The 25,301-nt window shown below is 39.3% G+C and overlaps 1 protein-coding gene across 39 annotated transcripts in view; it reads left to right on the forward strand.

Annotated features, from left to right (window-relative positions):
- DST (dystonin) overlaps positions 1-25,301 on the forward strand; it is a 411,253-nt gene that overhangs the window by 159,480 nt on the left and 226,472 nt on the right. For 37 of the 39 annotated variants that reach the window (XM_060752763.2, XM_060752758.2, XM_060752766.2 and 34 more), the window contains one exon: positions 17,790-17,956. In XM_060752763.2, the coding sequence (XP_060608746.2) occupies positions 17,790-17,956 (167 nt within the window). Of the gene's footprint in view, positions 1-6,689; positions 7,637-17,789; positions 17,957-25,301 lie in introns of those variants that run through there. The other 2 variants (XM_060752773.2, XM_067468133.1) reach the window with 1 other exon arrangement.

Here is a 25,301-nt window from a genome sequence, read left to right on the forward strand (position 1 = left end):
GCTAAACTGCTGACCTGAAGGTCAGTGGTTCAAATTCACGAAACGGAGTAAGCTCCTGTCTATCAGCTTCCCATGTGGAGACATGAGAGAAGCCTCCCACAGGATGGTAAAACATCCGGACATGCCCTGGGCAGAGTCTCTGCAGATGACCAGTTCTCTCACACCAGAAGCAATTTGCAGTTTCTCAAATCGCTTCTGACATAATAAAAAAAATCATTCAAATTGTTATTGGCTATCCCCAACTTCTTCCTTTCATTTAATTCTGTCTACTGAGATGTCTTTTCAAGGGGTGCACATACAGAATGGCTTTGCCCCCATTTATGTATCAGGAAGCAATTCTTCGAATTTCAAAAGTTGTGACACTTCCTTGAAATGTGAATAACAGCAAAACGTTCAAGTTTCTGCACTGCAGTGGAAGGAGATATTCCTGATCACAGCTTTTCCTGTCCTTGATTGACACTTAAGCAATTAATCCTTCAGGAAGTTGGGTTGTTTATGGGTATTTTGTGGAGGGGAAATATTGAACATATCCTTTTCCTGTCTGGCCTCTATAGCAGCCTGTAGCTGGGCAGCAGTTTCTTTTGCTGAAAAGTACCTTTGGACTTTCTCTAGCCATTGACCCCATGGTGCAAGGATTCTGTTTTAATCTTCTCGTGATTTAAAAAAGGCCAACAAAAGGTCAAAGACTGATCTTCTCAGCGATCTAAACATGGAGTTATTTCATGTCAGCAATTTAATCACCAGCTACAGGAGGTGAAAAGCTGCTATTTCCCATGTGGTCCTTCATATTGAATATATTATGAGCTATTATTTATATCTTTTAAAGCAGTATATTTCTTAATCTTAATGTCCTTAAAACACTGGTTAAGGACAAAATATTTGATTTTGTTGTTTCAGTTAAACCTGGCAGTCATTTTATAATTGAACTATTTTGGAGTCTTGCAATCTTTAGAAAGGAGAGGAATTTGAGCTCCCTGGCTCATGCAGTACTATATTTTTGATATTGCCAAAGGGATGACATAGTGCAAGTCAATTAATCCAGTTATAACAATTCAATTCCATATCAATAAACAAATGCAAGTAAACATATACATTAAAACATAAATTAAAAATAATATAACCATTAAAATTAAAGGTAAAGGTTTCTCTTTGATGTTAAGTCTAGTCGTATCCGACTCTGGGGGTTGGTGCTCATCTCCATTTCTAAGCCAAAGAGCAGACGTTGTCCGTAGACACCTCCTAGGTCATGTGGCAAGCATGACTGCACAGAGTGCCCTTACCTTCATCAGAAGTGGTACCTATTGATCTACTCACATTTGCATGTTTTCAAACTGCTAGGTTGGCAGAAGCTGGGGCTAACAGTGGGAGCTCACCTTGTCTGTGGATTTGAACTGCTGACCTTCTGACAACAAGTTCAGCAGCTCAGAGGTTTAAACCACTGTGCCACCATGGATCTTATAAATATTAAATGATATTAACATTAAAACATATTTTTAAAACCACACAATCCGGAATCATAGTCAAAAAACCATTCTAATTGTTATTGCACAATTTCCATTTTTACTTATTTCACTGAGATATTGGCCAAAGGCTCGGTACCAGAGCCATGTTTGTCCTTGCTTTCAGAAGGTCAAGAGGGAGGGGACTGACCTGCTTTTGCTGGGGAGGGAGTTCCATAGGCTCAGAGTCTGCTCCTAGTTTTCTGTGGCTATACAAATTACGATGTAAAATAAAATAAAATAGCTTGGTTTTTATGTTGGTGATCATTCTGTTGAGGAAATTCCTTTGAAAATATTTGTTTTTGTTATTTTTAGCTCTAGATTACTTTTGTAGAATGGGATGCTGTTTGGTACATTGCTTTAACTTTCAGTGAAGTCTCTTGTGTGAATGTTTTGCAATTTTTGTTCCTTTTCTTTGATGTATTACGAAGCAGTGGTATATGTGGGGAGGAGGGTCAGAAACTTCCTTTTTAGTTCTCCACAAACTCTTGGATCAAATCCTTTGGTTGGGTATTCCTTCATGGCAGGGGATGGCCCTTGTAATGTTTTCTAACTTTTTGCTTCTATCATTCTATGAAATTAGTGCCTTTATGCAAGTTTTAGTCCTGTAACGTCTTTTTGGCCTTACTAATGGCTGGGTAACTAAAATAATTAATGTTTTTATCTCTTTAACCATACATAATAATGGTCAGACTTGTTTTATCATTGCATCTTGGTGTTACCTTAAATTGAGCACTAAGATATAGGAAACACTAAGCACAACGTAGCTGCACGCAATAACATCCTGCGGAAACCCACTGTAAGTGCATGGGGTGCAGACCCAAAATTAATAAGAATATCAGCCCTGGCCTTGCCTTATGCAACTACTGAGTATACCTGCCCTGTTTGGCACAAGTCTGTCCACGCGAAGCAGGTGAATATAGCACTTAACAAAACATGTAGAATAATCACAGGATGGCTCAAACTTACACCTGTTGATAGACTCTATAAGCTAGCTGGCATTGCCCTCCCTGATTTGCGATGGAAAGTTGCTGCTAACTGCGAGAGAAATAAGGTTGAACACTGTGAAAGCCACCCACTGCATGGCTATCAGCCTCCTCCCAGTAGACTCAAATCAAGGAGAACTTCATGAAAACGACTACTCCTCTTAATGTTTCCCCAGCAACAGCAAGAGCATCCCTCTGGGCAGCTAAACCAGGAAATACTGAATGGGTGGCCCCCCATAAGGGTCTGCTTCCAGGGGCAAACCAGGAATGGGCAACCTGGAAGTCCCTGAACAGACACAGAAGTGGAGTGGGCAGATCAAAAGTCAACCTGGCAAAATGGCACTACCTAAAAACATCCTCCACCTTGTGTAACTGTGGAGCAGAACAAACAGTTCTGCATCTGTATGCTTGCTCACAATGCCCTGCCTCATGCACAAAGGAAGAATTGTTTAAAGCTACAGACGATGTAGTTACTGTTGCCCATTTTTGGTCTAAAATTATTTAGCCGCTTGTGCTCCTTCTATTTTATCGATTTTTGAATTTATTTATGCAATGCTTTTGACAGAAATAAACCATTGCATTACTCCATCCACATGAGCTAGCCTGATACTTTCCTCAGATTTATTCATTAATTTTGAACAAATTTATTTTAGGTTTGTTTTTTAAAATAAAGAAACATATGTCTTTAGGTTCTGTGATAAACTTTTACAAAATGAATTGACTGCTCTTAGATTATATTCTCTATTCCATTGGATGGCAATGCCTTCTTTGCTTTTTGAGAACGTTCATGTTTTCTTATAAGTTCTTGCTTTCCAATCATCATCATCATCACCATAATTTGCTATTTAATCTATACTCAAATTATGTGAGCAAAAGTAGACCAGCATTTCAGAGAGTTATAACAGTAGAAATACCTGTTGGTCTGGTTTAAAATGAGGATATCCTATGATCAGGGGCTGCAGTAGAATTAAGTATTAAGTGTATCTTAAAAAAGAATTGACAAATGACGTAATCGTGCACTGTAGGAAATAACGGACTGTTTTTGGCAGGCTTTGTGTTTTTCTTCACCATGATGTCATTTCACATAAATACTTTCTGTGCAGCATAGCAGACATCCACAGGAAAGCCTCAAGCCAACCTTTGCTTAGTGAATATTTTCATCCTAACCTCCCCCATACACTGATTAAACCTAGGTAATTTCTAGCATGAACACACACTATAGTAGCATATCTAATTACTACCTTTTTTGCTATGCTACATTTTGTGGTACATTATCCTGGTAGGATAGAAACATAAATTTTAGAGAACACATAAAATTGTAAGACAGGACATTTGTGAATGAAGTGTACATCTGAATAAGTTCTTATTCAGAAAATAGATAATACCTGATATTTTACTCATCCCCTGTGAAAGGATATGGGAGCTGTTCTGGAGTGGTGTAGTGAACATACTGTAACATACTGTGATGTCAGTATGTTACAGGATAATATGCTCTATCCAAGTGGATTTCTTTTAAATTCTAGTGCTACTTTTCCTTCTGCCTCCTGGTTCCCCCCTGAGAGTCACCATAGGGACTGGTACTTTGAAGTGGTCAGTCATTAAATCCTCCTCTTTGTGTGTTCAAGTGTAAGGTAACCTAGACAAAACAGTACCTTGGAGGAAAAAAAATCCATCACTTTCTTTGGTTATAGCTGTGGATAGAGTTTATTTATTTATTTGGGACATTTTTATCCTATCCTTTCTCAACCTCCGCAGAGGGACTCAGGGCAGCTACCAACCGGCACAGCACAGTGGCAACAACAGTGTAAAACAAGAATAATTACATGTATTATAATAAAACAGATATAAAAATACATTAAAAACAGTTTGCCAATTTAAGTCATCATCCTAAAAACAGGCCATCATAGACCATTAGAACAGTATATTTGCCAGCAAGTCAGCCTATTCTGCGAACACTTGATCCCACAACCAGGATTTCAATTTCTTCCGGAAGCTCAGGAGTGATGGAGCAGATCTGATCTCGTTAGGGAGGGTTGACACACACATAGGATTGGATCCAGGTATCAACCTATCTGTTGGGCTCAGGACTAGATCCTCTAGAGATGGCCAGCAAGTCTCAGTCTTCAGGGTGTGTGAAAAGAATCCATCCCCCACTGGTAAGACTCCCTCCAGACTACACAGTCCTAATCTTCTGATGGGATTCCCTACAAAACCAATGCTTGGTGAACACTGGTCAATCAATCCTAGATTCATAACCCATGCAAATGGCCTCACAAAGTTTTGACAAATAGAACAATTGCACAGGTTACCTCCTCAATATACAGGGAGGGTGGGATGAAGCTTGGAATTAATTTAAAGGAGTTTGCTCCGACACCTGGCTTTATATTAGGTCACCCAATTGATGTCAAACTACATGCAGGTTACTCTGCTGGAAGGCTGAGGGCCTCACAGCCAATGAAGAAGCAGCCAGCTGATTCAAATTCTTTGGCTGCTCTGAGAACCTTTATTATTGTTTGTCCCAGGCCCCAAGGAAGAAATATTGTTGTTACTGTGGACCTGGTGGCACCAATGATCTTACTATCATCCTGACCCATAACATTGATGCCCGGTTGAGTAGGCCATCATGTTTTTGCTTTTGAAAATATTGTTACCCTAATTTAATCCACATGCAGATAGTTTTAGGACTGAAATGCCAAATCACAGTTACTTGTATGTTCCTTAGTCCGTACTTTCAGTTACCAAATTCCTGCAGGATTCTACATAATGAAAAGGCCTACATACAACATCCCATCGGTGTAGCATTAATACCCTCATGTGGATTTGGGCTATTTACCTCCCCCCCCCCCCCCCCGATTTACTATGTGAGCCCTTTGAAGCTGCTGTGCACAGATCATTCTATGTTTTGCATTTCAAGAAGTAGCTGACTGCACGATGATTACAGCAGCTCTGAAAACTCTTGGAGGATCATGGCAGATCTTAGTGTTGATGTCTTCCACTTGCGTTGGGCTATGAAGGAGGTAGCCAGATACTTCTCTGATCCTGATTGCTTGCTGCAAAGTACAAATGGCCATGCTAAACAACTTTTGAGCTTTACAGTGTGGGTGGTAGTGGTAGTGTTTACGGTACACAGTATCCAGAAGGTGAATACCATCACAGTTTCTGATAAAGGACATCCATATGAATAAGGGATACTTTCATATTGATGTATCCCTAACTGAAACCCAACCCTTATGCAATTTTTATTGCTAGTTGTTAAATCTAGAAATGCACTCATAAGAATTTCTCAAGTCATGTTTGGTACAATTACAGGATTCTGCAATTTTGCTACATCCTCTCTAAATAAGGTCAGGCATGTGCAGCGGCAACGTGGCAATCCCTTTTTGCATTCTGGAAGTTTGAACATCTTGTTTATTCTGTAATTTAAAAACATGTTTAAACAGTCTAAGACTTTATCAGTCTACAAAATCTTATCATGATTGGATGTCACATATAATACATTTTTGTCTTTGAACTCATTTTGTTCCTGGAAAATAGTTCTTTAATTTGTGAAGAAACTATAAAAGATACAGATGCATTAAGGCAGGGAAAATAAAAGATTTCCTGCTGAAACCAAAGAAGCTTATACGATTATACTTTTGTACTCAAATAACCTTGGGTTTGCAGCACTATTATTCAGCACTTTGTACCCAAGTTTACCCATGTCTTACTATGTTCCCTTTATGTAAATGCTAGTCTAAGATTTCTAGCTGGATTTCTGAATCCCCCCACCCACAGTGGGATTCACTTGCAGAAACTTTAGACATCATTAGGATTATTAATCTGGGACACTTTTGTGGTTCATGGTTTCCAAGATTATCTCTTTGGAAAGAACTTTAAAAAAATCCCGGGTAGTATTTATAATCTCCAGAAATAAATATTTCACTTTTTATGAATCCAGAAAAAAGTTTGATACTTTGCTAGCCTTAATTCTAGAACTACAGTGAAAGAGCTTCAAAGATCCTTTTAACTTTCTCTTTCAGTTAGTAGGGAGATAAAGGCTAAAAGCTACACCGGGCTTTTCTCTCCTTGCGAATAGCTGCGATGTCATTCCTGCAAGAGGCCATCGGCATTACAGTTCAATGCTGAGGCAGTGATGTTTGCTTAAGAGGATTGGTGGCCAGAAATAAGCCTTAGTGTCTAATCAGACACAGGCCCGGCCTGGGCAGAATGCCACCACATTTATTGCGTGTGCATTTCTCATAAGCAAAATGGCTCCGTCCTGAGGACGGGAGAGCAGTTGAAAAGATATGAGGGTCTAAACCGGCGGTCTGGAAATGATGCCTGTTTGTGTAAGGCAAGTGAAATGACAGGGTCTGTGTGGGGCTGTGATACCCTCTGAGATAAATGGGGAATGTCTGTGGATGTGTAAGGGCTGACAAAGAGGAACAGTGCTTGGATCCTGCCAGAGCTCCCTTGAGTCCTGCAAAACAGTCCCCTGGAAGAAAATACTTCAGGAGGAAACCAAGAAAGAAACAAACAGAAGATGGACAGGAGCCTGAAAAGCTTAAGGAAAATGAAGGACAGATTCAAATCAAAATAAGGAATCCTGAAGAAGAAACAGCAGCCCATCGTAAGAAGGTGATACAGGGTGTACCTGTTCTACAGAAGGCTTTGGTGGATGGAATTGATCCTCTTGTGAGTACCGGAGTTACCATTGATCTTGCTAAAGTAAAACTGTCAAGTGGAGTAAGCTGTGATTCTTGCACCAGGGATGGTATTTGTACTAGCAGCAGAAAGGCTAGCAAAGCAAAAGAAAAAGACAGACACTTAACGAAAGGATGTGAAAAGAGTCCAGAAAAAGTTAGGTCTACGCAACAGAATGGATGTTTTAATGATAGGATCCCAGGAGAATTAACATTCCAGGAAAAGCAAGAAGTCCCATATTTTGAAAAAGGATCCAGCTCATGCTTTGTGCTAAGCAAATGGGATGAAGAAAATGCATTCAACAAGCCTCCCTCTGGAAATACTGTTAATGCAACAGAACGGGAAAATAGTTACACTGTACCTGAACTTCACATTGAAACCCATCCACAGCAAGTACTTTCTCATTCTGGATCTTTACTTTTCTCAGTGGAAAATGCAGCTTATGGTGTTTTACCAAGCAGGAACAAGGTAAATATTCACAGCATTTAAATAATATAGGAGCAATCTGGGTCAAAAAAGTGGGGGAGGGAATTGGAGCAAAAATCAATTTATATGGAACTTTTGTTTTATTGACTAACTTCATGCATGCTAAGAATTTCATAAGCAGTTTCCAAAATAACTACTTAGATTTGTTTGGGTTGCTTTTTTCTCCACACTGAATATTTTATTATGTAAAAAATATAATATTCATAACATTTTCTTCCAGTTAGAATTTGCAGCCAATTAACACTGTGTTGTATGTGTTGCCTTAAGGGTTTTTTTTTTGTGTGTGTGTGTGTCAGGAGCAACCTGAGAAACTTGCTTCTGGTGTGAGAGAATTGGCTGTCTGCAAGGACGTTGTCCAGGGGATGCCCTGATGTTTTGATGTTTTACCATCCTTGTGGGAGGCTTCTCTCATATCCCCGCATGGGGAGCTGGAGCTGACAAAGGAAGCTCAACCCACTCTTCCCGGATTTGAACATCCGACCTATTGGTCTCCAGTCCTGCTGGCACAAGGGTTTAACCCATTGCTTCACTTGGGACTCCTGCTGTTCTAAGTAAAGCCCTGTGAACCACAGTATGAGAGCATCAGCAGGTTCTCATCATGGGCAGTGTAACAAGGAATCTGACTGCGAGGCCGTTATTGTTTTTGTTAAGGTCCTCCCATATAATTGTATGATGTGATAATGTCCTGTGTCTGTTGTCATCAATGTGCGAGGGTCTGTGAGCAATTTCTACTGCTGACGCTATTTCTCTCAGATAACTGAAGTAGAAACTTGCTATTTTCTCTGAAGCCCATATGGATTTAAGTGTTCGTAGTCTGTGCTGCTATTTTTCATAATGGAACATTCAGTTAGGTATGGTTGGTGTGTGCATTCAAGTTGTTTCTGGCATATGGATTTTTAGTCAATATTTGTTCAGAGGGAGTTTACCTTTTTTCTTTCTCTGAGGCCGAGAGAGTATGACTTGGCCAAGGTCACCAGGGGGTTTCCATGGCCATGTGGGAATTTGAACTCCTGTTTCCCGAGTCATAGTCCAGTTCTCAAACCACTAGACATTGGCTCTCTTGCTATGAGGTATATTATGTGCAATAATTAGATGAGATCTATTTCTAATATCTGAAATATTACCAGATTTTTTGAGTGGGTACACACTTAAGAATATTTTTAACAAGTATGCATTTTCAGTGTTTGGAAAATGTTTCTTGGCCATAAGAGCAGCCAAGTGTCACCTTGCACCCTTTGTTGGACTGTGTTGGTGTTTTACCCAGGTTAGGTGTATCTGTTCATGTGTGTGTCTATCAATATACCATTGTCCCTCTGCATTTGTGGTTTTGAATTTTGCAGTTTTGATTATTCACAGATTTGACTGAAATGTTCTTTCTCATTGCTCCAGTCTGATTCTGTGGTCAACTTCCCCCAGACTTGCTGTGTGTCCCCAGGTGTTTTGGTCTACAACTCCCAGAAATCCAAGTCAGTTTACCAGCTATTAGGATTTCTAGGAATTGAAGGTCAACACACCTGGGGATCCACAGGTCGAGAACCACTGACCCAGAGATTTCAAGAGAGAACACCTGTCTAAGGAATATTTACATCCTCCAATGTAATTCCGTGGTCAGCTGCCAGTGGAATTCAAGCAAAGAGTTGTCTAAGGGCCCTTCCACCCAACCCTATATCCCAGAATATCAAGGCACACTATCTGCCTTGAACTCTGGGCCCATTTTGTGAATGTCCAGTGTCAATTATGACATTGTTTTTCATATCCCCATCCTTAATTGTCTGCATATGATTCCATTCTTTTCTTTCTTTTGGCCCTCTATCTACTGGTGGGTTTCGTTTCACATTTCTGGTATTTCCTGAAAGCCCTCTAATTTTAGCAATTCTGTTTACTGCATTTCTGCTTCTTCTTGGACTCAAATTATTTTCATATTTTTTGTTTCAAATATTTCTTGGCCTATCTTTAAGACAATTTAAATTACAAAAACATGAAAATACCAGTCAGACCACCCCTAAGAAAGCCGTACTGAAATCCATGGGTATGGCTTGGGATATAAATGAATGAATATACTTCTGTGACACTGGTAAGTCAAAGAGTAATGCCTTTCGTGTTGAACTTACTTGAATGTATCCAAGGATAAATGATCCTTAAGATAAATGTGGGTCCTTACCATATGAGAACTTTGAAACCAAAGCTGGTTTCTTAAATTAGGTCTGGAAGGCCCTTCTACACTACTATATAATCCACATGGTCTGCTTTGAACTAGATTATATGAATCTACACTGTCAGATAATCTAGTTCAAAGCAGATAATCTGGATTTTATATGCCAGTGTAAAAGGGACCAAAAACGATTAGGTAAATGATACATAATTTTCCAGAAACATTCAAATTGCCACAGGGGACACAAAATCTCTACTACTGGCGGTAGGTCTGAGACCTCAAATGGCTTGACATCATCCTCAGACTTATAGAATCATATTCATAGAGTTGGAAGAGATCTTATGGGCCATCCAATCCTAAATTCCAGTTAGAAAGTTTGCTTTTTGAGTTTCAAACATTTGTGGATAAGCTGTAATGAGGTTCATCTACACTGAGGAATTAATGCAGTTTGACACCACTTTAATTACCATGGCTCAATCCAGTGGAATCCTGAGATGTGTAGTTTGATGAGACACCAGCATTCATTGGCAGAGAAGGCAAATGACTTTGTAAAACGACAGCTCCTATGATCCCATAGCATTGAGCTGTGGCAGTTTAAGTGGAGACAAGGTGCATTGATTCTACAGCGTAGATTCATTCTTACTGGCAAGAGAAAAACATTATATTCCTTGCTTTGAGGTGCTCTGAGGGCGATTCTCAAGCACTAACATCAAGGTGTGTTGAGGCTGAACTTTGGCTCATTTTCTCCTGACGTTGGCTGTAGCAACTTGTAAATAGTTTACAGTAATCAGGTGGGAGAGATGGAGCACTTACTACATTTCTTCACCTACATTTCAAATACCTCTGATGTAGCAAAACACTTCCTGAGTGCCCGTGACATGTCGTCAGGTACTTTTATCAGTATATAAAGCATTTTATTGCAAGTGAGGTTCTCTGCTTGTCGTTTTGTGTCAAGAAATGTAATCAGGACAAACAATAAAACTGTATGATTCTAATTGACATATGATCCAGTACAACACATCTGAAGTGAGCAGTTTGCAGAAATCCTTGAGCAGGATCTCCTAGTCTCAATATCATAAGTGTTGTCATATGCACTTTAGATTGTGACATTAAATTGTATTTATATATAATTGAGTTTACATTCCACCTTTCTTCCGTGATGGGATTCAAAGTGGGTTACTCTAACTTTAAAAGTTCAAGCTAAAACAAATGTTAAAAAAAGAAATAAAATACAATATTATTTAAAAGCACAATTAAAAACAGTTAAAAACACTTAAAATATGTTTTCAAATAAAGGTTTTAAAATGCAGCACACCATTGTACACCCACGTGTACACACATGCACTCACTCACACACACTACTTCTCCATAACTAACATTCAAAAGGCCTGGGTGATTAAAAACATCCTTACCTGCCAACGGAAAGGAACACAAACGACTTGAAGTAGCCTATACAAAGGCAGTCTGCATTTCCAGAAGGGTTTTCTTGTTTTTCAGAACACAGTCAGGTCAATCCTCTGCTGTGTCATTCTGATATTAGGTTACTTTAAAGAACAAGACAGATTGAATGGGAACTATGTCCACCAAAAATCTGAGTTGCATTGGCTACAGGTAGCTTGAGCTTCCACTTTGATGAAACAGACTGCTCACTAAATCCTCACCACTATCCCTCAAATTCAACAAGAGCAATAAAATGGAAGATAATGTCAGTGAAACCCTTTATCCTCTTTCCTCCCTCATAAGATTTTTGTTACTGAGAGAGGTAAAATGTATACTTTGATTATTTTCCATCCATGTCTTTGAATTATTTGATTATTTTCCATCCATTTTCCATCCATGTCTTTGAATTCAAGGCAGAATTCAAAGATATAAGGAAAGGAAAAAGTTGCTTGCGAAGTGAGCTGGTGCAACATGAGTCTTCCTCACTGTTTCCTTATTAGTGGGAAACCCCACTCAGGCTGAATGAAGGTGTGAGTATGTCATCTGAAGGCATGGTTGAAAGAAAATAAATTCCCTAGCACTGACAATTAGGTCTCTGGGAGGATTCTGGGCCATAAACCTAAGGGGAAGTATTTTACAATAGACAAGAGATGGGTGATAACTGGATGAAAGTGTGTAAGAAGGATGAGACAGTAAGGCCATTATTGTGAGATCTGGATCAATAAACCAAATGAGTGATAATTTATTGACCAAAGCATCAGTTGTAGTCAATAGGTGTGGGAAAAGACTCTGCCTCAAAACCTTGAGTACCCTATGATTGCTGTGGTAGAAATGAATAATTAAGCATTAAGGGTCTTGGTCCTCATGGGTCCCTCTTATCTAGCCTATAATGTGTCTTGGTTGCTTCAATCTATGATCCGGAAACATCGGCTTTTAAACTTGTGATGTGACACTAGAGTACTAAAACTGAGGTGACATTCAACAGAATTTATGTTAGGTATAACTCTTGTAAGGCAGAAGTCTAACTGGGTTCAAAGTATACAAGGTGATAAGGTTCAGTGATGTGATGTGTTGGCAAAGGTAAAATGGAGCAGACTGAGGTTTGGATTAGAAAACTGAGTCATTCATATGATGACAAAAAGTGGCCTGGGAATCTGATCACTCTTACAACCTCATCATACAGGCTAACCTCTCCACACACCCAGCCAGGACCCCATGGATTCTCCACGATGCGTTGTGAATCCCAACGTTAATGTGATAATGTCCTCTACATAGATTCAGCTCTGATTTGGCTGGCTTCCTTGAAATTTTCCTCTGCCACAACTCCTGTGAGATTCCTCTCTCTAGTATGTGTGTATTTTATGAGTATGTGTATGAGAGCCAACATGGCATGTTGGTTTGAGCATTAGAGCTGAACAGAGTTTGAACCCTGTTCAGCCCTGTAAAAACCCACTGAATGACCTGGGGCAGATGACACTATCTTAGCCCCAGAGGTAGGCAAAGGCAAACACCTTCCAAAAGAATCTTGCCAAGAAAATCTTGCAAGTGAGAAGTTCCAAGATATGGTCTTTGTATATCTTGAAAAGAAGGCAAAGGTTGACTTTAAGGATGCTGCAAGGGGAACTAGTTAACAAACTTATATGGGTAGGTATTATAGAGTATAGCTATCATAGTGAGCAGGGATGGAAGTCCATGGTAAGGGATTCATGGCTGAGGGAGTGGAGGGACTGTATTGTATACTGTGTTCGTTACTGTAGGTTGTATGTTGTGAGCTCTGTTTGTAAATGTATATCACTGTTTTCCCTTTTTTTAGTAATAGTTTTTTTAAAAAAATTATATAGATAGATAGATAGATAGATAGATAGATAGATAGATAGATAGAATGAGAGTTAATGGAAACACATACTTGCTCTCCCAAAATATTTATAACCTTAAGAATATTCTGGATTTTTTTTTTTTTTTGTAATTTTGCAACTCTGTGCTTCCAGAATACAAGCAGTGCATTGCTGTATAGGATCGACAGTTTGAACACTTTACATAAAATGTAACTCTCATAGATAATTATTGAAGGTAATTAGCCTTAAAATTTATTTATTTTGTGTCAAAAGCATTGCATAAATAAGTATAAAACTGATAAAATGGAGCACAAGCGGCTAAATAATTTTAGACCAAAATGGGCAGCATTGTTTGTAGTTTTTTCCTCTGTGTATGAAGCAGGTCATTGAGGGCAAGCATACAGATATGGAGTTGTTTGTTCAAATAATCACTATAGATATGATAAACTGTTAAAGGACATATACATTTTTGGCACTCCCCTCCCACCCTCCCTTCCCCTCCCACCCATAGACATGTAAGTGTGAATGTGGCTCTCCCTCCCTCTCTCCCTCCCTCCCCTCCCTCGTTATAGAACTTGGGGTCAATTTGGGGGGCATCAATTACATGTGCAACTTCATATAAGTAATGCATGTACATGTAATTTCCTAAACATCGGGTGACATAGTTGAGTGACTCTCCTTTTCTGTTGTTTCTGTCTTGGTTTGTTTCTTTTCCTTAGAGTATAAAACATAATTGTATGCTCTTCAGAAGAAGTTTCATCCTTACTATGCAATTTTATATGATACTTTCCTCGCCATTTCCTAGGATTGTTTGTTATGTTAAATTTCCAACATTAACATTGGAGGCATGAAAACCTTTAAATGGAATATTTCACTTTCTGTTAGTCAAAAAAAGGAATAACACCATTATTTTTAAAATCTTACTAACAGAATCTGGGCATGGATGCTTACATCAAGCCATCTGTTTTTATCTTCTAACATGACCTAGAAACATGAGCTGAAGGGAGAAAATTTTAGAGAGAAGTCAAATCTAAAATATGCACTACTTTACAACTTTAGGAAAGGTTTTAAACAGCTCATTTGCCTTTTCAATACTGCTGCATAGTTCGTGCCTGTACATATGTTATAGAAAACTGTTGTTAATTGTCATATTGGTTTCATATCTTAACGTTAAGTAGCAAATAGTTGCGTTCAGCAGTTGGAGTTTAAAATAAGATGTTGCCCGCGTTTTTTGTATGGTAGCTGCTACATGCCATTTCCATGAGTCATAACAGAAAGAACTAACGGTCACATTATTCTGCTGCCTCCAAATAGTGACTTATACAGACAGGAGTCTAATGTGCCTAGTTTCCGCTGGATTGTTTTCAGTGTACACAGTTGTAGAACTTCAATAAGCTATAAAGTAGGCCAAAGATCCAAAGTCTTTTTGAGGCTATTTAGCTGTAAAAAACAAACAAACTAGTCTCGTGTTTAAAAAAGTCAAAGTATAGGAGAGATTTTTTAAAAAATTAAATTATATTAAAAGAACAAAAGTAGAATTGTATATATTTTTCTCACACACATTTGGCCTTTCAGTTGAAATCGTAATCCCAATTACCTCTTCCAAAAGATGAAGTGAATATTTTACGTACTATAATTATGGGTCTGGATATGTTTCATGAATGGAAGGAGCCTAATTGGAAAGATATTTCGTATATTTGGTTGTATGCATTCTAGAATTAGACTAGACCATGAACATTGAGGACTTTGGCTTTTTAGAGCATGTCTAGACATCTTGAATTTTGAGGTTCAGGGCATCTGGTCCTCATAGTTTGAATAATCAGGGTATTTCAGCATCCAGTGATGGATGTGTCTAAGATCAATGTGGACTATGCAATCTGCATAGCTGGTTTCCTTTAATGAACCACCAAGCTCAGTGTGAGGAAAGTTGACCTCTATCTAATTCAAACATGCTTTTTCTGTCTGTACTCTTCCGATGAATGGGGGTATGGCCTGAGAAAAAAACAGTTATTGGAAAAAGCCATCATACTAAAAAGCTCCCTGCTTATGTAAAGGTAGCTTATTAAAGAGAAGGCCTTTAGGCTTGCTGTTTTCCTGACCTCTTAGTCTTTCTTTGCTGGAAGACTTTGGTGTGTGGTGTTTTCAAGCAAGCAGTCCTCCATGGATGAGAAACAGGTGTGTCCATGTGCTCACCTAATATTTTAGATACGTCTGTTTGTCTTAAAAGGATTTGGTCATTTCCACTTATCTATAAAAAAATAAAAGTAAATATAAAAGTGAAAAATGTGTATGTGTGTATGTGGCGGAGGTGTCCACCTATGCAGACAGCCTCTGACCTCCACAAACAGGCTATAGTTCCAAGTGCTGAGAAGCCTCCAAAGGCACTCCCTCCACTGACATTGCAGGTTATAACAAGCGCCATTAATATGTTGCCCAAACACTGCCGATGTCCTCCCCAAACACTAACCACCCAAGGAATGCTTTCATTTGGGGACAATTTCGTCTTAGATTTGACATGTTTCCTCCACCACAGGCAGGCATACCAGGGTTGCTTGTGTGGAAAATATGAGCCCTCCCACTGCCTTTCCCTTAACCCTTTCCCTCACACACAGCAAACACAGGGGAATTAATCAGCAACTGAACAGACTGGGGGGGGGGGGCGAGGTTGTGGAACTGACTCAACAGGATGGAAGTTGTAGTTCACCCAGCATCAAGGCACTCTGACCCCCTTCGATAATGGACCTGGACCCCATTTGGCATGCAGAACCCCCATGACCAGGTTTGGGGGTGATTGCCCTGAGAATCTGGGAGTTGTAGTTCACCCGCTGAACCACACTTACATCCAGAGACACTGTGACCACCACTGATGACGAATCTGGACTAAACTTGGCACACAGAGCCCCTATGACCAACTGAACCTACTGGAGGGATTTGAGGGGACTGACCCATCATAGTGGAAGCTGTAGTTTATCCTGCAGCCATAGATCACACTGAACCTCTCCAATGATACATCTAAAGCAAACTTGCCCAACATGACAAACTTTAACTACCAATGGAGTTTCAGGAGGTTAACCTGTGAAGATATGGGTTGCAGTTTACCCACATCCTTATGCATTTTGTAAAAAAAAAACAAAAAAAAAACTTTTTCAAATAACTCAGGCAATGCTGGGTACCCAAGCTAAAAATAAATGGGATTCTCTAGCAACCATCCAAAAGTTCAGTTAAATCATTGGAAAGCATTACTGATTTTCTGTGGAATTTGTCACCCAGAAATACATTTATTCTCCTTGCCACTGTGATCCTTACAGCTACTTTATCTTGTTTTGTTGCTTTGCTCTGACACATTGTGTTTTAATTAGACGTTCTAAAATTTGGAATAGTCAGAGGAGGAGTATTTCATTGGGCATAACTTCCTGTAGCTCCTCAGTAGAGCTATTAGCCTAGGCACCATATGTTCGCTAATGGCAGAGGCCATCCAGGGACATGCCTGAATTAGTGCAGCTCCCTGGTTCACAGATGAATGAAGGTGCTTGAATTAGTTCAGCTGTATTCCTAGGCTTCATGCCCAGTTATCTGGTGCCACTCTGGGAGTTTGCCTGAATGGGGCAGGACTGTGGTTGGCTTCATTCTAATGATGGACTGTAATGATATTGGTTTGAGATGCTATTGATACGATTGCTTTCCCCTCACATCTCCATTTACTTTTTGTTTGTAAGAGTTCCACCTGTGCTCAAAAATACTGTATAATGTAGCACAGACCTGTAGCGAGGGGGTGGTTTTAGGGGTTCAACCCCCCCCCCCGAAATGTTTCAGATTTTTTTTAAAACCTAGTTTACTCATGAATTTTAACTGGTTAACCAAATCCCCATGCTAAGTCTATGAGATGCAAAAAATTAAGAGTCCCTCCAGAACTGTAAGCACTATCTCAAGCAAATATTGACAATTTATTCACACTGTCATTACTTGCAGCAATAGCCGATGTAGTGAAGCAACCAAGTTGTGTGTGTGTGTGTGTTGAATGCTCTCATTAAGGAGGCCAGGCTTGGTGGAGGTGGTTGACAGGGGCGGAGCTGCAGGCTAGTGAAGGCTGCTCTGCCCCCTGCTGTGCTCTTTGCTTCAGTGAGAGCTAGGAGGCAGGTTTCAACCCCCCCCCCTGAAATTTTCAACCCTCCCCGAAATTTTCAAACCCCCCCCCCCAAATTTTCACACACACCCCGCCGAAATTGTCAACCCTCCCCGAAATTTTTTTTCTGGCTACGGCCCTGATGTAGCAAACATTAAGTCCAAGTCATGTTCCAAAGTCCGTACCATTTAAAATAGGAGTGAGATAGTTATCAATTGCATTTTACCACAACAGAGTGAGTATTTATTATTAGAAGACTTGGAATCAGAAGTGTTTGGATTTTGGATTTTTTAAAAAAGAAATCAAATATTTACATATACATTATGTCTTGGAAGTGGATCTAGGGCAAAACATGAAGATCATTTATGTTTCCTATGCACCATTACAAATAACCCAAAGCCATTTTTACACAATATTGCAATATGTTTATCCATGATATAAAATTGTGTTCATTAAATAATCAGAAAGCAAAGATGTCACTGTTTTAGCCAGCTATGCTATTTTGGATTTCTGGACAATGGATGCTCTAGTTGCAATGTTAATCTGACTAATTTAGCATGACTGATTTATTCTGTTTCAATTTAGATTTCTGATATCCATGTTACTGGAGAGTCAGAGGATATGTCCGCTAAAGAGAGATTGCTCCTGTGGACACAGCAGACAACGGAGGGTTATGCTGGAATTCGTTGTGAAAATTTCACTACCTGCTGGAGAGATGGAAAATTATTTAATGCCATCATTCATAAATACAGGTAAACACACGCTCTTTGGTTTTATAAAGAACGTTCATGGAATAAATATTCTGAGGGACTTAGAACCAGTTGCTACACCCATCTAGAACAGACTCATTGAATTAATGGGATTTACCAATCAGCTGTGATACTAGTAGTAATGAACTCCCATCAGTGGATCTGTTATAGAACTAGGAAATAGTTTTAGGCCAGATTTTTGTATAAACTATATTTACTAAGAGCTATATTATTTCAACTTGAGGGCTGCAGTTATAATTGTAGAACTGTAGTTTTTAACCAGACAATTAAACCTGATAGAAATCAAGAGATTAATTGAGCTCTTCTCAATCAGTCTTAAGCATTGGCAAATTTATGCCTTAGCTCAGGCATGGGAAAACTCTGGTCAATAAGCTGGATGCAGCTCCCATCCAACTGCAACTGGAAGTGAGAAGCTATTTAAGTTTTAAATTGCCGTATTTACTTGAGTATAATGTGTCATCGATTGCAATGTGCACCTCAATTTTGAAGGTGTACATTACAAAAAAACAAATAAAAGACTGTTATCAACTGTAATGATATGCCCTTGGAACAACTGAGAGACAAGGGGAACCCTGATAGAGGGGCACGGCTCCCCCTCCCCCTTCAGAAGGCCGTTAAATGCAAGAGAGGGGTTTAAAAGGCTTTGTGAAGGAGCCTTGGCATGATGGAGGGACACATTTTCCAAACCTCCTTTGTGAGGCCTTCAAAGTCTCCCACTTGGGTTTTTTAAGGCTTAGTGAATAAGGCCAGATGAAAGCCATGCAAGGCTGGCAAGTTCGCCAGCCTTGGTTTGACAGAGGGGCACAGGAGGGTTTACATGCATGAATAATGCACATCTCAATTTTGGTTATGCAGTTTAGCAAAAAAAAAAAGCGTTACATTTGAGTAAACATGGTGCCTATACAGAACTGAGTTTGGCTTTCGGTAGGCAGAAGTGTTGCATAAAACAGGCAGAAGTGATTTGGAGGCAGGAACTTGTTCCTAACTATACAGTTGGCCCTCCACTTTTAAGAGGCTTGGGGTGCAGGGACCACCTTAAAAGTCAAAAAACCACAAATGAAAAAGCACTTTAAAAAATCCAACAGAACCCCTTTCTAGGGATCTCTAAGGCCTCCAGTGCAATTCTGTGGTTTATGAGAAGTTGACCATGTAATCATGCTGGGAGACATAGCCTGGTTCTGTGGTCAGCTTCCAGCAGAAGTTGACCAGAGAGTCATGCTGCAAGATCTAGAGATTCCTGGAGAGAACATATTAATGAAATCCACAAAAGTTAAATCTGCAAATGTGGAGGGATGATTGTACACACAAGACATACATGGAGAAATCGAACAATGCTTGGTATGCCTGGTGGGAAAATGACTAAAGTAACCAGAATTACATGTGGATTCATTCACATTGCTTTGTCCAGGACCTTTCCTATCCTCTTAGACCCATCCACAAATCCAATGCAGGTTCCAAGGTCCTGGTCAAAAATATAGCCCTACAGCCAAAAATGTTCCCCACCTTCTCCCTCGATCCAAGCTACATGGCCTGCCCTTTTCTGCTTTGATATCATTTAGCAAATAATGGTCCAAAATTGCAGGCATCACATTTTACAGTGTCCAGGGCATATTCGCAGGAATCCATCAAAAGTTTGCTTTCCAAGAAACTTGCTTTCCCTATATATATTTTTTAATTTTGTAAAAAATGTCTCTTGGCAGTATGCATGGGAACATTTCTGCAGATTCTCATAATGGTAGGGTTTCAGAGACTGAGGATGTTGTTGAATCAGTGCCCTGCAAAGGTCCTGCCCTCCCTCCCCCACAAACCAGCAAGTAAAAGATATTATTTAAAATTTAACTCTTGCTGACTCTACATTGTCACCACTCTAACTGTCATGGCTCAATTCTATGAAAGGACGGGATTTGTAGTTTGGTGAGGCACTAACATTCTTTGACATAGAAGGCTAAAGACCTGGTAAAATGGCCATTACTCCATAGCATTGAATAATGGCATTTAAAACGCTGCCAACCTCCATTAATTTTATAGTTTAGATGTATCCTTCCTCATTCAAAATTGGATACTCAATTGGTTTGCCTACATGCATGCTTTCTTTTCTTTTCATGCTGAAACATGTGCAGCCTTTAGGAAAGGGTTATGTCTTACAGGAATAGAACAGATTCTTTGTGGTTCCAAACACAGTAGCTGTTTCCTCATCGAATGACAGGATATCAGAGATCAAGTTTCTAGAGGCAATAAATTTGGACACAGTAATAGTCTGTCCAGTGTAAGGAGTAGAATAACCCCTCTGCAGTCTGTGAAGAAGTAGGACAGGTGTGTCCCAGTTGTGCTAGACGTTGTATACAGAGCCCAAGTGAAGAAGTCTGTCATTTGAGAAACAGGTCTTGTCCTATGTGGCATCTTCTCCATGAACTACAAGTCCCTGAATTCCTTATGTCTGTCCTTATGAAAGGTGGAAGGAATCACAAGGTGTTTACATCTGATCTTCAGCAAGAGGAAGGAAAATCTAGAGATGCAAGGGTTGCAAAAATGGGAGAAATTCACACTGATGTTTGCATTTAAAGGCACCAGAATATCAGTGAAGAAATGCATCATGTCCAGTAATCCAGGGGACAGAGAGCAGATTTCAGAGGCTGGGAACAGCTGTCTTTTGTCACTTATGTATAATGAATGTACAAGTGCTGCATTGCCCATATACTCGTGCTATATTGCCATGACAAAAAAATGAGTACACAAAGATATGTAAGGAATCAAAAGGACAGTAATCAATCCTCCATTTTTTCAAGAGAGACCAAAATTTTGTTCTTTTATTGTGGGATTGTGCCCCTACTCAGATCAGTAATTTGTCATGGCTTTTCCTATCCATGCTATTGAACTGGATCAGGTGCCCATGTTAGCATGTAGCCTGCCAGTTGCTATAACATTGACAGGGGTCTCCGTTCTGACCCCTTACTGTATGATTTATCTATTGCCATAGCAGCTGCTGTAGCTCATAAACACTCTATACATGTTAAAATGCCTTTAGGTGTGAAATTTTTTTTTGCTTTCTTTGTCTTCTTACTTCACCTCAGATGACCCTGTTACAGTAACAATGCAATTTTATGTTAGCGTAGAAACAAGCCCTATTGATTGCAGTAGGACTTTTTCCCAGATTGAGGCCTGAACGAGGTTTTTTTTTTTTGTAATTATGCAAATTATTAAGCCAGGATCAACATGCTAGGATTGGCAAGCTCTATATTGGTATGTGTGTGTGTACGAGAAGGTAGTAAACAGATTTTGCAGCCTTTCTAGGTTCTGCACTATTTTGTGTGCGCAAAATTCATAGCATATATTTTTCTTCATAAAGTGGCATCAATTTCCTCAAATATAAAGCATTCAAAGTTTCTGTGTCAACTGAGCAGAAGCAATTAAACCAACCGCAAACAAAGCTTTCTTTATAATAGTTAGTCTGTGCACTTCACCTTTTAAAATGTCACAGTTTCCTCAGTGTTGAGCATTTTTAAAATCAAAGGAAAATGAAGGGACTAATTGGGGAGGGGGTCAGAAAACCCCTTTTAATTATCCTAAACCTGCTTCCAAGACATCCAAATAATCTCTTTCTGCACATCTCATCAAATTTTGCCGGTTACTTCACTTAGGGCACTTCTGCAATATGGGTAATTTTCAACTCTCTAAAATGTACACAAATAAGCATTTTAAATTCATCCCCAAAGTAAAAGTGCCCTATTAAAATGCAAGGAAATACTGACAATGCTCTGAGTTTGCTAGTACTTTACATCCTCGAAAACACCAACAATGCCATTGAATTTCATCCAGTTCTGTCAGGAAATTGTTCCTTTTCTGGCAATTTGCTATTTAGTAATAGATAGATAGATAGATAGGCCCCTAAGATTTGATAGATAGATAGATAGATAGATAGATAGATAATTATTGTTATTCTTTAACAAAAGTACATGCCGCTATTAGTTAAAAGCATCCCCAGCACAGTCAACTGCAATATCAAAACTTAATCTTGCCTGGATTTTCTGTGCTGCCAGGGCAAAAAGAGGCACCTTCTCTTCTTCAGGCTTAAGGAGCTGGGCATGTTTAGCCTGAAGAAGAGAAGGCTGAGAGGAGATATGATAGCCATGTATAAATATGTGAGAGGAAGCCACAGGGAGGAGGGAGCAAGCTTGTTTTCTGCTTACCTGGAGACTAGGACGCGAAACAATGGCTTCAAATTACAAGAAAGGAGATTCCATCTGAACATGAGGAAGAACTTCCTGACTGTGAGAGCCATTCAGCAGTGGAACTCTCTGCCCCAGAGTGTGGTGGAGGCTCCTTCTTTGGAAGCTTTTAAACAGAGGCTGAATGGCCATCTTTCAGGGGTGATTTGAATGCAATATTCCTGCTTCTTGGCAAGGGGTTGGACTGGATGGCCCATGAGGTCTCTTCCAACTCTTTGATTCTATGATTCTATGACCGCTGTGGGCATACTTTGAAAGTGAAGGGCTGTGAAGGCTTGTCTAAGTTTTGGAAGTGTGAACCTAGTCAGGTAGATAGTCCTATCATGGTCAAGTTTTACAGTCTGAACCAGTGGGAAAATTTGGAGTTATTAATAGCCTGCCTATCCTGGTTAACACTGTGATTAAAAGCATATTAATGTAGCTTCTCCTTTGAGTTTAAGATAGAAAGACAGAGTGGGGTGAAATTCAAGCAGCTTCTGATATCTTGTATTACAGATTTTGCATTTTTCTTCACTGTTCAAAACATTCCTTGGGGAGAACCCTAATTGAGGAATCTTTTATACTTCTCCAATAATTAAATATTAACAAATATTTATTAACAACTATTATCCTGGTTTTAGTCCAAGCTTAAAAGGTGGAAATAGCCTGTTTGGGGAGGTAATTCAGCACCTTGGATACCTCCTTTAAAGTTAAGGCTAAACTGCAGAGCAGATTCAGCACTCCACTGAAATATGAGCCAGTAGACATCACACATTGTATCAATATTCTATTCTAGGCAGGAACTGGTTCTTACATTATTTCTAAGACAATACACAAAATGTAGTGTCTGCTACTTCTAAAATGTTCTCTAATGCTCATACATGAAATTACTTTTCATTGTTTTTATTGAAAGGTTTAACACTTCCCATTGTCGAAGGCTGCCACCTATAGCTTGTTTTGAGATAATGTACTTTTTACCTTGTGATTATAATTGTTCCATATTTGTGAGCAGATTTATTAAAGTATTTGAGTTAAATGAAATTGCTACTCTCACTTAGAGCAAACCAGTTGCATCAAGCATACTAAGCACTTATGTAAATTCTGTTGCATTTGTTAACAAGTTTTAAAAATCTATTTCTGTTAAATTTACAGTATGAGGAGGGCAATTGTTACAGTATATTTATACTAAGTTGCTATTTAAGTTTAATTTTAAAACATGCACTATAAGCTGTACCAGAAAGAAATTCAAAAATGCAGTTCATGATTTTACAGTCTTTCTCCTGATCTTGTCTTACTTTGGAAAGGAAGATACAGCTGCATGAATTTTCAAAAACTCCCATTCCCATCACTCCATCCAAACCACTTCTCTTGAATTCTATTGCAGTCCCACTTTTAATCTCATTTAACCCTCTTTAGTTAACTTATTTCCATATGTGAAAGTCATAGGGTTAAGATACAAAAATTTAGTTTCCCAGAATAGATGAGAACCATTTATGTAGGAGGACCATTTATGGAGTTAGTGGTATAGAGTGTAGAATTAATTGGGTGCAAAGAAAACTGTCTTCTTTCATCTCTCCGGCTCTTACTATTTGTTGACTTTACTTTTGGAATCAGAGGGAACTAAAGCATCAGACTTTTTTGTTCGTGTAGTCATGAACATAAATTAACAAAGATTCCTATAGATATACTTATCATCCTCCCTCGTTTTACATCCCATTTTTCTGAATCCTACAGAATTGTAATGTCCAAAGTTCATGATAGTTAGTCAGATAAGGCAATGTACAAAATATTGAGTGGAAAGATACAATTATGCATAATTCAGCATCATTTCCATCATGGATGGACATTAAGGAAGTTAGAAGAAGTTTCATGTATATGTGTGGAACATAAATGTGAAACAACATCTGTCTTGTTCAGTTATGACAGAATTTTCTCTTTTTTATTGTATGAAATGGAGTTTGAGGTGGGTGACATAGTGAAAAGGGCTTGTCAAGGTTTCTGGGTTGTACACTGAGGCTTGGGTTTCCCCTCCCAGCCCTGGTCAGCAAAACTGGATTGGGTCCCCATTGTCTGTATGTTGGTAGGTGGGTGATCTGGCTCAATGTCTCAGTTCTAAAGGGAGCACACAATGATGGGAGGAGCCATGGAGATGTCCCTGGTGTTGAAGCCTCTCATGTGAAGGGAATGGTCAAACTTAAGCCCTAAAAGATACATACCCCGAAGGGACCACATCCCATCTTATCTGATTTGGGAATCTAAGCAGGGACAATCCTGGTTAGAATTTGAGTGGAAGGCTGCCAATGAATATAAGCTGCTATATTTCAGAAAAAGAAATTAGCAAAACAGCTTCTGAGTACAGTAGAGTCTCACTTATCCAATCTTTGCTCACCCAACGTTCTGTATTATCCAACGCAGTCTGCGTCCCACCCAGATGCACAGCTGTTTCAATACATTGCCATGTTTTGGTGCTTAATTCATAAATTCAGTAATTACTACATAACGCTACTGTATATTGAACTGCTTTTCCTATAGATTTGTTGTAAAACATGATGTTATGTTGCTTAATTTGTAAAATCATAAATTAATTTGATGTTTACTAGGCTTTTCCTTAACCCCTCCTTATTATCCAACATTTTTACTTATCCAACGTTCTGCTGGCCCGTTTATGTTGGATAAGCAAGACTCTAATGTATTTCTAGTTTGTCACCATACTCCCTGGGAACACAACACCAACTATCTGATGGCAATTTGTGGGAAGAGGAAACCTGCAGGAAAATGCCTAATACAGGCAGTTTCCAAGTTCCAAACTTCTAACTTACAAATGACACATCGTTACAAACAGGGGTCAGAAAACAGGAAGTGAGAAAAATCTACCCCTTGGAAGAAAAAATCATTCCTGAAAGAATTGTGTCTAGATCCAGGGAAGTCATACTACCACTCTATTCTGCCTTGGTTATACCACACCTGGAATATCTTGTCCAGTTCTGGGCACCACAATTGAAGAGAGATATTGACAAGCTGGAATGTGTCCAGAGGAGGGCGACTAAAATGATCCAGGGTTTGGAGAACAAGCTCTACAAGGTGCAGCTTAAAGAACTGAGCAGCTTAAAGAGCTGGGCATG

The sequence above is a fragment of the Anolis sagrei genome, chromosome 1 (genome assembly GCF_037176765.1).
Source record: "Anolis sagrei isolate rAnoSag1 chromosome 1, rAnoSag1.mat, whole genome shotgun sequence".
In the NCBI taxonomy this organism is placed as follows: domain Eukaryota; kingdom Metazoa; phylum Chordata; class Lepidosauria; order Squamata; family Dactyloidae; genus Anolis; species Anolis sagrei.